The sequence below is a fragment of the Cebidichthys violaceus genome, unplaced genomic scaffold, assembly GCF_023349555.1.
Source record: "Cebidichthys violaceus isolate CVI_PGR_0920_01 unplaced genomic scaffold, fCebVio1.0.p SCAF_12, whole genome shotgun sequence".
NCBI lineage: Eukaryota > Metazoa > Chordata > Actinopteri > Perciformes > Stichaeidae > Cebidichthys > Cebidichthys violaceus.
Window position 1 is genome coordinate 13,250,373 of NW_027176285.1, and position 13,038 is coordinate 13,263,410.

The 13,038-nt window shown below is 44.9% G+C and overlaps 1 protein-coding gene across 2 annotated transcripts; it reads right to left on the reverse strand.

Moving 5' to 3' along the window:
* LOC137869250 (arylsulfatase B-like) lies at nucleotides 1-12,940 on the reverse strand. 2 transcript variants are annotated; one of them, XM_068706515.1, is made up of 8 exons: nucleotides 12,509-12,940; nucleotides 11,680-11,866; nucleotides 11,394-11,584; nucleotides 10,411-10,618; nucleotides 7,771-8,014; nucleotides 6,547-6,617; nucleotides 1,982-2,113; nucleotides 1-1,651 (listed from the first exon to the last, which is right to left on the reverse strand). In XM_068706515.1, the coding sequence occupies exons 1-8, from the start codon at nucleotides 12,779-12,781 to the stop codon at nucleotides 1,386-1,388; spliced, it is 1,572 nt and encodes a 523-aa protein (XP_068562616.1). In that variant the 5' UTR covers nucleotides 12,782-12,940; the 3' UTR covers nucleotides 1-1,385. The 2 variants fall into 2 exon arrangements, with proteins under 2 accessions (XP_068562616.1, XP_068562617.1); XM_068706516.1 differs by lacking the exon at nucleotides 12,509-12,940 and adding an exon at nucleotides 12,091-12,431.
* Nucleotides 12,941-13,038: the final 98 nt, after the last annotated feature.

Sequence of the window (13,038 nt, forward strand, 5' to 3'; positions counted from 1 at the left end):
TTTTACAAACATGTTCTCCTCTTTATTATTTTGTTTTCAGAACAAAACAAATGCAATGGTAACGTCTTGATCTTTGACTGGTAAGCACTTAGGAATAGTGGCGTGTGCAATTAATAAAAAACAAAGAAAGTAAAGCACAGTAAATTTAAAGCAACACGTTTCAACCCTGTAATAATATCTGTAGGGACAACGCAACTTATAAAGATCATGTTAGCAACCAGCAGATAAGAAGCAACATTATCCTTCATTCAGAGTCGTGTTTCTAGCAACTTGGCGATTCACTATCTTAAACATTTACTCTGTGATTTGGTCACTTATAGTTCCCTAAGAAAAGAAATCTTGGCTTACAAATTTAAAAAGGTATTTTCATGATCTAATGGATGTCCAAATTGAATATTTCAACAAACTGAGCAGCAACTTAAGTTGTATTCCTTACAGCGAAAAAGAATAGCAGAGCTGGGTGAAAAAAATGTAGATTTAGACATTAGTTTCATTTGTCATTTCATTTACGAAATAAAATATAGTTATATCTTTGAAGATACAAAACACTGATACAGGTCTCCACCAACAGAGGGACATATCTGGCTGCTGTGCGGCTAAATGCTCCACCAGTTAGTAACTTTGGTCGTCGGCTATTTGGTGCCGGAGAGGAAGAATATAGTTTGTTTATCTGAGCTTTTGGCTGAAAATACGCAGATGAGAGCTGTGAGAGTGAACCAAAACAATGAGCTAAAAGATGCTAAAACACTGTGCAGAGCCGTGGGGAGTCTGACCGTAATTCTCTGTGACTTTGCCACTTCAAGAGACTCCTTTCACATTCTATGTAGTTATTGTCAATAAAAAATATTGATTGGTGCGGTTTGTCTAAAAATCAATGTTGTGAGTCTCTAACGTTTTGCTCTCTCCTGTACGACCCTTAAAAAGATCCAAAAAGACGCCACATGGTCTGGCTGGTGAAACATTTCTAATGTTTAAAAACACGTTTGACACGTACAAAAAGGAGCCTGCGGCTTCCCAACAGTAGATAAATGAAGTGCAAATACCTGGAACAGCAGGGAAGTGTAGTCTTTACAAATCAGCAACATGTGTCGCTGACAGCGTTTACGCAACCGCTTCAACTAAACCTTCGTAAGCGTCTCCGAGCACATCAATAATAACGAGAGCATGCGTCACTCAGTTAATGACCGAGGCTCTGGAAGGATAAAGAATCTGGTTATAACAGATATAAACTCAATTAAATATCAGAATCAGCGATTTTAGACTGTGAATCTATTCATCACAGAGTATAGAAATGTCCCTCTTCTTCTCCCCAGAAGAGATTCCTGCTGCTGTAATTCGTAGTAAACAAAGTGCGACCACCTCCTTCATCGCCACCTCACGGCCGTTTAAGCCCAGGGCCCCCAGGCCCCCGAGGGGCCCGGGTCACATCTGGGGTCCTGGTCGGGGAAGTTTATCGGCAAAGCGCTTTTCTGGTGATGCTGGAGCCTCCTGAGGAGATACTCCACGACTGCCGGGAAGGTAGCGGATAAGTCGTTCCTCTCCTCTGGATCTTTTTCTACGTCAAACAGCATCACGGACGTCAGCGGAGCCGCCCGGGACGGGTCGGACTCAGAGCTGTTGTGGCCGGGCCGCGGGAACCAAACGTCACAACCTGGAGGAAACAAGATGACGACATCAGCAGCCGTGGTGGAAAGTAACCAGGTACATCTACGCAAGTAGTGTACTCGAGGGAGGGAAATGTACATTTTACTGCACGGAATTTATCCGACGGCTGTAGTTCTACATTAAGAAGACAAATAAGCTTTGAATTTTGAATTTACATTCACGATGTGGTACTTTTACTTGAACTATCTTGGAAACTTCCTCCTCCGCTGATTGGCAGAGATAAGAAGTAAATGTGCTTCCGTGCCCAAGTGCGTTTGATTTTCCGCCTCCCGCTACAGACTAAACATGGCATTAAAGGGTGACAGAAGATACTGACCCGGGTAGCCAGTCAGCAGCTTCCAGTTTGAGGATCGAATGGCCGCGTGAATGGACACATTGAAGCCAGAGTTGGCCCAGGAGCCTCCGCTGACCGCCTGAGCCAAAGCTACCGGACTCCCGGTGCCAGGACCTGCAGAGAGCGGAGAACAGAGCTAATCACGGAGATCATCCATCTTTAAAAATATGTATAAAACTAGAAACAGCTGATTAGGGCGATATTAAACTACCACTGGATACAAAAACGCCCTCTGTGGAGGTCTATGTAAAGCACACGAGTCGGTAGACTGGCAGCAAGCGTCAGTGCATACCTGGGAATCAGGTGAAGGTGTCAAAATAAATACCCCAATAAGAAAGCCCTCTTTTTGTGCTTTTAAAATCAGTGAAGCTGCAGGAATTGAGCACTTCAAAACAATCATTTCCTTTAAGAAGAGGAATTATTGCATGTATGAATTCCCTTTTTAAACACGTGGAACTTTTAGGGCTGGAGGAATTTGACAAATACGGCGGCGATGTGGTCGACTCAGCACCGGTGTTTTCATCTCAGCCAAGCACAATGAATGATTTGCCATAACTGCAGCTGGGCAGATTTGAAAAGGCGGTTAGGAAAACGAGGCACGACGGTCACAGTTACCAACTGGCATCATCTCACCAGCTTCAGGAGGCAAAAGTAAATAATTCATCTTTGTTCTGAAGGTGTCCAGAAATGTCTGCCGCCTCCTGCCTTCCAGCTATTTCTGCTCTTATGGAAAAAAAGAAAGTCTCCCAGAAGAGAGCACACCTTTCAGAAAGTAGCCTTGAGAGCGCTCTCAGGTTCACGCCGTTTGACCCCCGACAATATGGTCCTGATTAGACAGATTTGAGAGTAATTTCGGCGTCCTAACGCTGTCAAAAACAAGTCCTCCAATCACATTCTTTGCACATAGACAAATCCACGGCCACACAAAGACGACGTTCCCATCGGAACTCGTGTTTTTATGGAGTGGATTCCACCACAGCGACATGACTGGAGAATTAAAACATTTCTGATCTCAGCATTTTTTTTTTTTTGCAACCACATGATAAAAGCTCCGACATTGATTTCTTCACTGATCATTGCGCAAAATGCCATGTGGGAGTCTTAATTGTTCTCACATGCATTACGCTGATCCCCAAACCAAACCGGAATTTGTGTAAACAACTTGCAGAGCTCACATCCTCCGCAGAAGAAGGGCGAGCTGCGGTTACTGACATCAGGCCAGATTTAGGTGTTAATAGTGTTGTGCAAGCAAGTGGGTTCGATTGAATTTCTAGCTCTTCTTCCACTTTGCTTCTTTCAGGAAAAAAAAAGGGGCCTCAAACCTCAACACGTCTGACATTCATTCTTTGCATGAGCGCCTCAAAGCGAGGCCTCGCTCATCTGGATCCACAGCAGGAGAATCCACAAATGTGCTCAAGAAAAAAAGGAGGGAGGCGAGAGGGGGGGGGGGGGGGGGGGGGAGTGGGAAGAGACCCTGAGAGAGCCAGAGGAGTGTGGAGGGGAAATTTGAGGGGGTGATTTAAGGGCTTGGGCCAAGTCCAGGGTTTCTCCGCGAGAAGTTCAGGGACCCCTCTGTGACCCATTTAGTCGGGATCCCTCTTCTCACACAGAGCGAGCGTAGAGAAGGGGGGGGGGGGGGGGGGGGGGGGGGGGGTTTGAAAAGCGGGTTGAAAGGAGGAAAGTATGTTAAAAAAAAAAAAAAAAAAAGAGGACAAAGCTCTTTCATGAGCTAAATGGAAGAAACCATAAGGAGGAAGGAGGAGAAGCTAGGTTAATGGGAAGAGAGGAATGCATCAGGAGGAGCTGGTTGTCACTGCGGCGGCTGACAATAACGACTCCAACACAAAACACGGACGCTTGTAAAGCAGCAGTGTTGTTGTTGATGATTTAGAAGGTAAACTTTGAGATTAATTTGAGCTCCGCTGGCTTTTAGCCGCACAAACAGAGAACGTGATAAATCCGAGATCGGACTACAAATAAACTTTCGTTTTAACAGGCTATTAGGGTGTTTTCCCAGTAGTTCTTGGCTACGTTTTAGATGAGCGATGGGATGTAAAAGCGCGTAGTAAAAAAAAAAAAAAAAAAAAAAAGGAAAACACAGGGAATTATCTGAGCTTTACGGAGCGTTTTAGCACCTTTCAGCTCATTGTTTTGTTTTTTTTACGGCCCACAACTTTATAACGTTTTAGTCTCACAGCTGCCATCAACAGCCAAGCTCTGAACAAGCCGACTCTACGCTACCAAGCAGCGGACAGACACAGTTAGCAGCTAGCTGGTGGACATACTGGAGCATTTGGCAGCGAAAGAGTTGGTGGAGACCAAAACGGAGCTAAAGATGAGGGCAAATATTGGACTTGTGTCCAGCTGGATTATGTAAATATGTACCTGTTGGCCTTTATAAAGAGATAATGTGTCGATGTTGAGGTTACAGTTTGTTACGCTGCACCCAAGCTGCCAAAATAAATCAATTCATCCTTTTTTTAACTCTAAAAAAAAAAAAGGTTGAATTGACCCATCTGGAGCTTTTTTTTTTTTTTGCATCAGATAACCAAGTTGTACTGCAGTGCCACAGACGGTATTGATCAGCAATAATGAGTCTCCTACCACACCTACTGCATGCTAGAAGAAAAGAACTGTACTTTTCAGAGATGACTGAAACGGCTTCTATTCTCATGAAGACCCATTATGTGCCCATTATGGCACATCTGTGAAACATTTCAGCAACATACCTCTGCTGTTTTTGAATGTGTAACCAAAGGTGCAGCATTCTCCACAAAAGTCAGAAATAGTGGCCTCAGACCAGCACCGCCTAATATTGAGCGGTTTAGACGAGAATGAGTCCACTCCACTGTGTCTGACAGCCCGAAGAAAAAAGGCAGTCACATGAGCTATTTCCTGGAAACCTCCCTACAATCACAGAGTTTAAGCTGCACGCTGCGCACACACACACACACACACACACACACACACACACACACACACACACACACACACACACACACACACACACACACACACACACACACACACACACACACACACCCCTGAGTGACTGATTACAGTTCCAACCTTGTGTTATCAGGGTTCCTCACATGGAAACAGAACAATAAATACCATTTCACGAGGAACAGTAATCACAGAGACGTGACTAAAATGTGAGAAAAAATAAAGCGTATTCATATTTGTACACAAGGGGAAGAGGTTTCATTTTAATTAGAGACGGTTAATATTCATAAACCATCTTAATAAATATATTACCTTCACAGGAAACAACGCGTGTTTACATTTCATAAAGCCGCCGAGATTAAAGGACATCCACCGATAATAATCCAGACACCATGTGAGACTCCAGGTTCCACAAACATCAAACACTCACAATAAACAAAAGGTGGATTTCTACTGTGAGCTTAGTCGGACGTTATATAAGGCCATGCTATTCTTAGGCCTCAGTCTGCTTTGACTCGAGTTAATTGGATCCACGATGTCTGGAGTGTTTGTGAATACGGGCTCAAACAATGAGCCTCTTGATACTCGAGGGCCATGATGGGAATTAAAACAGTAGAAAACGAAGGGACACACATTCGTAGACATCGTGGACACGGAGAGGAGGAGGAGGAGGAGGAAGAGGAGGAGGTCACATGAGGTTTCCAATCAACCTCAACACACTTTATCACATCGTTGTCCCTGGCACATGAGAAATGGTTAAAGAAATGTTGGATAACTAACAATTACCTAAATTGCCAGTAGGAGTCTATATTCGTCAGCCCTGTGACAGACTGGTGACCAGGCCTCTCTCTCCCAGTGCGAGCTGGGAAAGGCTCCTGCACAGGATTTATTGATGAAGGATCGACGCACGAGTCGAAGCCAGCGATCACCGGATTATCAAAAAGGAATATTAGATAAACTAAAGAGGCTTCAGCTGCTATAATACGCCGTTAGAGTTGCTCTTGACACAACTACTTCTGAGCTTTTCTTCATGTGAACTACAGAGTTATTGTTTAAATTGCATTGCTTTGCTCCCGTGCTGGTACTCCTTCTCCATAGATGTATGAAGATGAACTTCATACAGTCCCTGTAAAAATCGGAGTTTTCTTAAAGCAAATGATGGACGACTGGGACGATTTTCCTCGTTTCCATTTGCTTCAGGAAGCCTCTCAAATAGAAGACGTGTAGCTGCGTCGGTATGAAATAAACTGGAGGCAAACTAAGTTTCCAGATTTACATAACGGGGTGAAATGATCTCAGCCCGTTGGCAGTAAAGTGATGAGATCTCTGCAGCTCGTGTCAGCCAATGTTTGTATTTCACAAGATCGTATTTCAAAATCCACGTCAAAAAGTCTCTCTTCACCAGGTCCGTGTGAGAGCAGATGTACATAAACACTGTTCACACACTCTCACACAGCAGGGGGAGGTTAGGAAACCTCAACTTTGTCCAAATCCTTAAATGAAACCCTGCTGGAGGGACTCGGTCTTGTGTGTTCTGATTCACAGGATAGACAGACTGAAATAAAAGCCCCGTTTATACGCAGAGAAACACGTGAACTTACATGGAGCGATGTCAACATACAGAGGGTCAATGTTGTGCAGCAGCTCCAGTCTGGGTGAGGCAACCCCATTGCTGTAAGATAAAAAAAAAAGCACAACATATGGATACACAACCAACACACACACACACACACACACACACACACACACACCGTGTCTGACTCATGCACTGTAAAATCCAGTGGGATCTGTAAATCTAAACCAGCTGGCTGTTGTTCACCAGGCAGTCATATGCTCTGACCGCACTCCACCACAGAGAATACACAGCTCTCACTGACCACAGTGTCTGATAACACAACTAAAATAACTCTCTTCTGCCTGCCTACTGTTCTGGGCCTTCATTTGCTGCCTTTTGTGTGTGTGTGTGTGTGTGTGTATTCCAAACGGCCGAGCTGCTGTTTTCTGTAACAGGCGAGCCAATTAAAACGAATTAAAACTAAATGAAACTGCAAAGCAACAAAACAAAACAGAGGGTTTGTGCCCCGCGTCGCTGTGCAGCTCGCACGGCAAAAACGGGCAAGCAGCCCGGCGGTCAGCTGACGCGCGTCGGCCAATCGATGTCAAGCGGAGGCTGTGAGTAGTAGTTTTGCGGTTTCGGGTTAAGCCTTTTCAATTTTTCTGCCGGGGCTCTGCTGCAGCCCTCAATTTCAACCTCCTTTCTCACTGTGTCCATAATTTAGTTTACAAATATAACGTGTCAGTCAGCCGGGAGTCGGCGACAGCCTGTGTGACGAGCCGCACGTGGAAAAGTGCATCTGCGGTGAATCCCAAAAACAGATTCTTCGCTAAAGATATCCAAAACAATAATTGAATATATTACCTCTAATTCTCAGGTATGTTGCCACATGAAAGGATTTGCAGCTAAACTAATTAGCTTATCCAATAGCAGGCTTTCTTGGTGGGGATGAAGAGAGGACAAGGGGTGAAATAATAAAAGAGAAAGGGATGGAAGGGCTGCAGATTTGTGTGAGAATGACTGATGGAATTTCCTTCTCTTTGAGCTCCCATTGCCACAGTAACAAAGGGCTTATTGAAGGAGCGGGGGGGGATCTGACAAGAAGAAGACCTGGGGTCAGGGAGACAGGCAGAGGGAGCTGGAGCTGGAGGGAAGCATCGGATAAGAGGCACCAAGAGAGGGCAGGCTGAGAGCAAAATAACTCCGAACCTGCCACGCAAGAAACACTCTCAGCAGGGAGTCCCAGAAAAGTGTGAAAAGCTCAGCTCACCTGATTGTGTTCCACACGTTGAATCCGTCCAGCGGCTTCGTGCCATTGGTGCTCCCTCCCGCCAGGCCGACCAGAGTCGGCAGCCAATCGGAGATGTGGATGAGTTCGCGGCTGACGGTCCCGGGTCGCTTCAGCAGCGGGCTGGCGACGAATCCGACCCCCCGGATTCCTCCTTCCCACAGCGACCACTTCCTGCCTCGCAGAGGCCAGTTGCTGCCACCGCTCAGCGTCTGACCGCCGTTATCTGGGGGGGACGAAATGTCAAAACACAAGGAGATGAAAACAATGAATAGATATGGGATTATCAAATCAGGGAATATGTAAATAAAATCATAAAAATTTGATTTAGGGAGGTGTCAGTGGACAGAATGCTCAACAAGACTAAGAATCTACAGCCTAACACAAACTTCTAAATGCATTAATTAACACAGAAAGCAAGAGAGCAAAATGGAAATGTTGCTTTTAAATGTTGGTTTTGTCCCGAACATTTTATGAAGAAATCCGTGACATCAACACGAAAATGGAAAAATATCTAATTTCCACTAAAGTCTGTGAAGGGAACGCCATGCAAAGAACAATGTAGAAACGTACAGTCGTAAAATGTGGCTACAGCCGTGCTAGCAGCTCTGTGACGTTGAGCTAAATGCTAACAGAAAAAATGCTAACACGCTGATGTTAGGCAGCATTTACAATGTTCAACATCTTAGTTTAGCATGCAAGAAAACACAAAGTATAGCTGAGGCTGATGGGATGAGTTTTGCTGGTACAAAATATAAATTTGGACCCGATGGCGGCGCTGGATGAAACAATAACGATCACCAAAGCTGTTACAACTCTTCCCGAGTGGGGCATGAATGTTTGTCCCATGTTTCATGGCACTACGTCATATTATTGTGGAGACTTTCCCCTTAAAAACCCACACATGCGATCCTCATGGTGGCGCTAGAGGACAAGTAAGAGGATCACCAAAGTCACTAGGAGTCATCCTCAGAGGAACATGAACGTCTGTACAAAATGTAATGGTAATCAATCGACAAGCTGTTGAGATATTTCAGTCTGGATCAAAGCGGTGGAGCGACCAACAATAACATCCATAGAGCATTAAAACAATACAACAATGTTCATCCAGCTGTCTCCTTCCTGTTAGGACGAACACTCCGGCACGACATCCCACCATTACGCTAGTGCGCGCGCACACGCACACACACACACACACACACACACACACACACTGAGAGCGACTGTCATCGTCCAGTATAAACACACTTGACCAATCGCATCCAGGCAGGGCTCCCTGTATCATGCGAGTCCAGGAAGTAGTCTCTGCCGATTCCCGAACTGTTTTGGAAGAGACCGTCTGCTCCTTAATGCCTTTTCAAGCTGCTCTCTCTCTCTCTCTCTCTCTCTCTGTCTCTCTGTCTCTCTGTGTGTGTGTGTTTCACCTCAAGCTCTCTCGCTTAATTTACTTACTTACAGTAAAGTCCCGGTGAGGCAGAAAGTTTCAACACAAAGGAATTTCAAGGTTAGGGCTTTTTCTTTCCTGTCGAGCCTGACACATGTGGCTCGATTGTAACAGCTGGAACATGACTTGTAGATATGACTAATAAAGCAATTGATAGACCTGACTCAGACTAGGGATGTTTGTGCGTTTAGAAACTATATCCTGTTCAGGTATTGCATAACACCGGTGCATCGCATTGAAACAGACGGAAGCAGGAAGTATTTGGAGTTTTTTCCTCGGCGTCTGTCCGGCACATGGCCGACTGAATCCTTCCACAACCCAATGTGTGGAAGGAGAACAATGAAACAGGCCACCTACCGCAGGCATGAAAGAAAACAAAAAAAACTTTACTTTCACAGCAATGTTCCTGTCTTCCAATTACCTAAAAATAACCCTCAAAGGAGTTACCTACTTCACATGTGCTTCATTAGAAGTTCCACATGTGTGAAACCAGAGAGCAGGCGCTGCTCATACTACCGGTATGTTCTCCATCAAAAGGTCAACAATGATCGTTTCAAGAATCAACCGGCCTGAGCGGTGTGTATGAAGCCAATGACAGCGTTCCTTCAGTGGGATTTCTGTCTGTAAATCTCCACATCTGGCTCGACAAAGATCCTGACGGGACAAGTACAACAAAGCACTGCTCTCTAGTGGACATCTGGTGTATTACAGGAGCTCTTTTCTCTGAGAATCCTGACTGAGAATATGTTGCAAACATCAAAACACGCAAGGATATCCGTTTCACGTGCCTCCCTCTTGTGTAATGAAATGTATGATTAAACCCTCTGATGCTTTGACTCAATAAACCTGTCACCTGAACTCCTCTCAGCTCTGCAGAACTGGCTTTGACGCACAAAGAAAATGTGGTTTTGAGTCTGCCGACGTGAAATGTAATTGCTCTTCACTTAGCGCTCACTGATTTGGTTTCCATTCTGGCACGCGATACAAAGAGACAATAAAAGCAGTGGAAAATATATTAGCATTCCCAGAGGTGTTCACCTGATTGTCCTATTTATGTGTAAATAAAACTTGTTCTTTCATCGTTGGAATGTCAGAAGTGAACGTAAGATGATCTGGCGCACGAGATTCCACGGGAGGATGAATTGTTCTTTATTGTTCGTCTCGGTACAAAGACATACCCGTTGAGAACACCAGCACCGTGTTGTTCCAAAGTCCTCCCTGCTGCAGAGCCAGAGTGATGTTGCCCACCGCCTCGTCCATGGCCGACACCATGCCGGCGTACAGCCTGCGGTTGTAGTCTTTGATGAAACTGTAGGGGGCCACGTAGCGCTCGGGCACCTGCAGGGGAGCGTGGACGGCTTGCAACGCCACGTAGAGGAAGAGCGACTGCAAGACGAAGAGAACAGCAAGTGAAGAGTCGCCTCACAGTTGTAACGTAGTGTAGTGGTGTCTGTTAAATACATCAGTCAGAAATCCTCCCTTACAAGTCCTCTATTCATAATCCCACTTACCTAAAAGTGCAGCAGTATTATCAGTGAAATGTGCTTAAATAATAAAGAGTAAAAGTGTTTATTTTGCACATTAAATGTGTTAGCAAACAGTGAAAGTACAACATTATGATTCATTTAGAGTCTTATTTCTGACCATCTGATGAATATAAATCCAATATTCTCTCTCTTTTAGCTCTGCTTTTGGTCTCCACCAACTCCTGAGGGACATATCTGTCTAATTAGCTGCTAAATGCTCCACTATGTTGTCCAGCTACTCTCTAACCGTGTCCGTCTATTGCTTGATGCCGAACAGAACATTTTTACAGCTTCTTTACCGTAAACAGCTGCCTGCTGTGGGCGTAAACGACGACAGCGAAACGGTAAAAAATATGGGCCGAACAGCGAAACATTGAGCTGAAACTCACGAGAAATCTGAATAACTCGTTTTTACTGGCAGTGAGGTTCCAAAGATGCAGTTGACAACAGTATATACTATGAAAATCAGTATATAGTACATAGTGTATACTAACAGTGAGTAGTATTTAAATGAGACATTGCAAAGTTCATTAGATGAGTGAAATCAGGATTGACTGCTCTACATTGTTTCACTGTGTGTGTCTGTGTGTGTGTGTGTGTGTGTGTGTGTGTGTGTGTGTGTGTGTGTGTGTGACCTTGTTGGAGTTGTGGTTTTCAATAATACTGGAGGCCTTCTGGCTGAACAACTCGGTGGAATAAGCGCCTGTGTACTCGGTGGCGACCTCTTCTCCTTCCCGCAGGTCCAACGCACAGCGAGTGAGGTTCAGAGCAGAGATGGCAGCACAGCGGACATGAGTGAGGTAATCCTCGGAGCCCAACAGGTAGCCTGGAGCACACGTTAATCCAAATATTAATGTGTAATATTAGGAATAAAACTGCCTCCATAGTTACATCAAAGGCTGTATTCTTAATGAAATATACCAAAGTATGTGTCGAAGCCGCGGCGCGTGGGCAGGCAGTCCTTCTTGTACATTCCCAGGTGCCACTTGCCTACCATGTGTGTGGCGTACCCCGCCTCCTTCATCCACTGGGGCAGCAGTTTCTCATCCAGAGGCACACAGTAGGGCTGACAGGGCCAGATGATCTGATGCTGCATGCCCGTGTGGATCTGAGGAGGTAAAAAAAAAAATACACGTTAGGAAATAAATAGGCCTTGTGTTGAAAATGTAACATGTAAGAATAGCAAAAAGAGGGAACCAACGGCTTCAGTGGCGACAGTGATGCAAACTGAAGTTTCAAAATAACGTCCTTTTGTTCTTCTTTCCACCAGCCCTCGAATTGTGTTTTTGTTTTCTCTGGAAAGTTCTTCTAAGTGCAGAAAAGTATACAAACCCAAAGTCATCATGGTGCAGAGGAGGCTCCTTTAACGTTAGGTTCCTTATGATTCGCTTCACATTTAAAGTAAATGTAATCTTTAGGGGACAATCCAGTGTTTACCTGTTCCCAGTGGTGGAATGTAAAATATAAAAAGGAGTTAACATGCAACATACACATGAATGCAGCAGGGATATTAATCCAGAAACAACAGATATGATAGTAAAAAACTGACAGTACTTTTACTCTTTGTACTTGGTGATACATACTTTTACTTAAGTAAGGTTTTGAATGCAGGACTTTTACTTGCAGACGAGTATTTCTACAGTGTGGTACTTGTACTTTAACGTGTACTTCTTCCACCACACCCTCTAGGACCCTCTGAGAACAGCCCCTAGAAACACACACAGCCGTGCAGCAGGCAGCAGGATCTGACCTGGTACCTCCCGGTCATGAGCTGGTTCCTGGAGGGAGTACACAGAGGCTGGACGTAGTAGTTCTCCAGGCGGATTCCTGCTGCAGACAGCTTGTCCAGGTTTGGCGTGCTGATCTCAGAGTTGTGATAACCGACATCGTTCCAACCGAAGTCGTCCGCCAAGATGAAGACGACGTGAGGCCGCTCGGCCGCTAAAGCCACAGAGGAACTTAGAAGAAACGCAGCTACGAAGAGCGAATAGTCCATCGATACTTTCTCAGTTATGAGCGCCATTAGTCCAACTACGTTTGTCGCAGAGTGAACAAGGACGTCCGTTAGGTTATGTTTGTAGGTTTATTGGCTTCGTTAACTGGTTAGTTCCTTCATTATAATAATATAAGACATAAATCAGTGATATTTTAAAGTTACAACCGCGTCTAGCTGTCACTTCCGTGTTGCGCAAATTGAAAAAGTACTTCGACTGCGACAGCCAATCAGATGACTGGGAAAAACAGCCAATCACGTGAGTGTACGGAAGCCCGCTTGGGTAA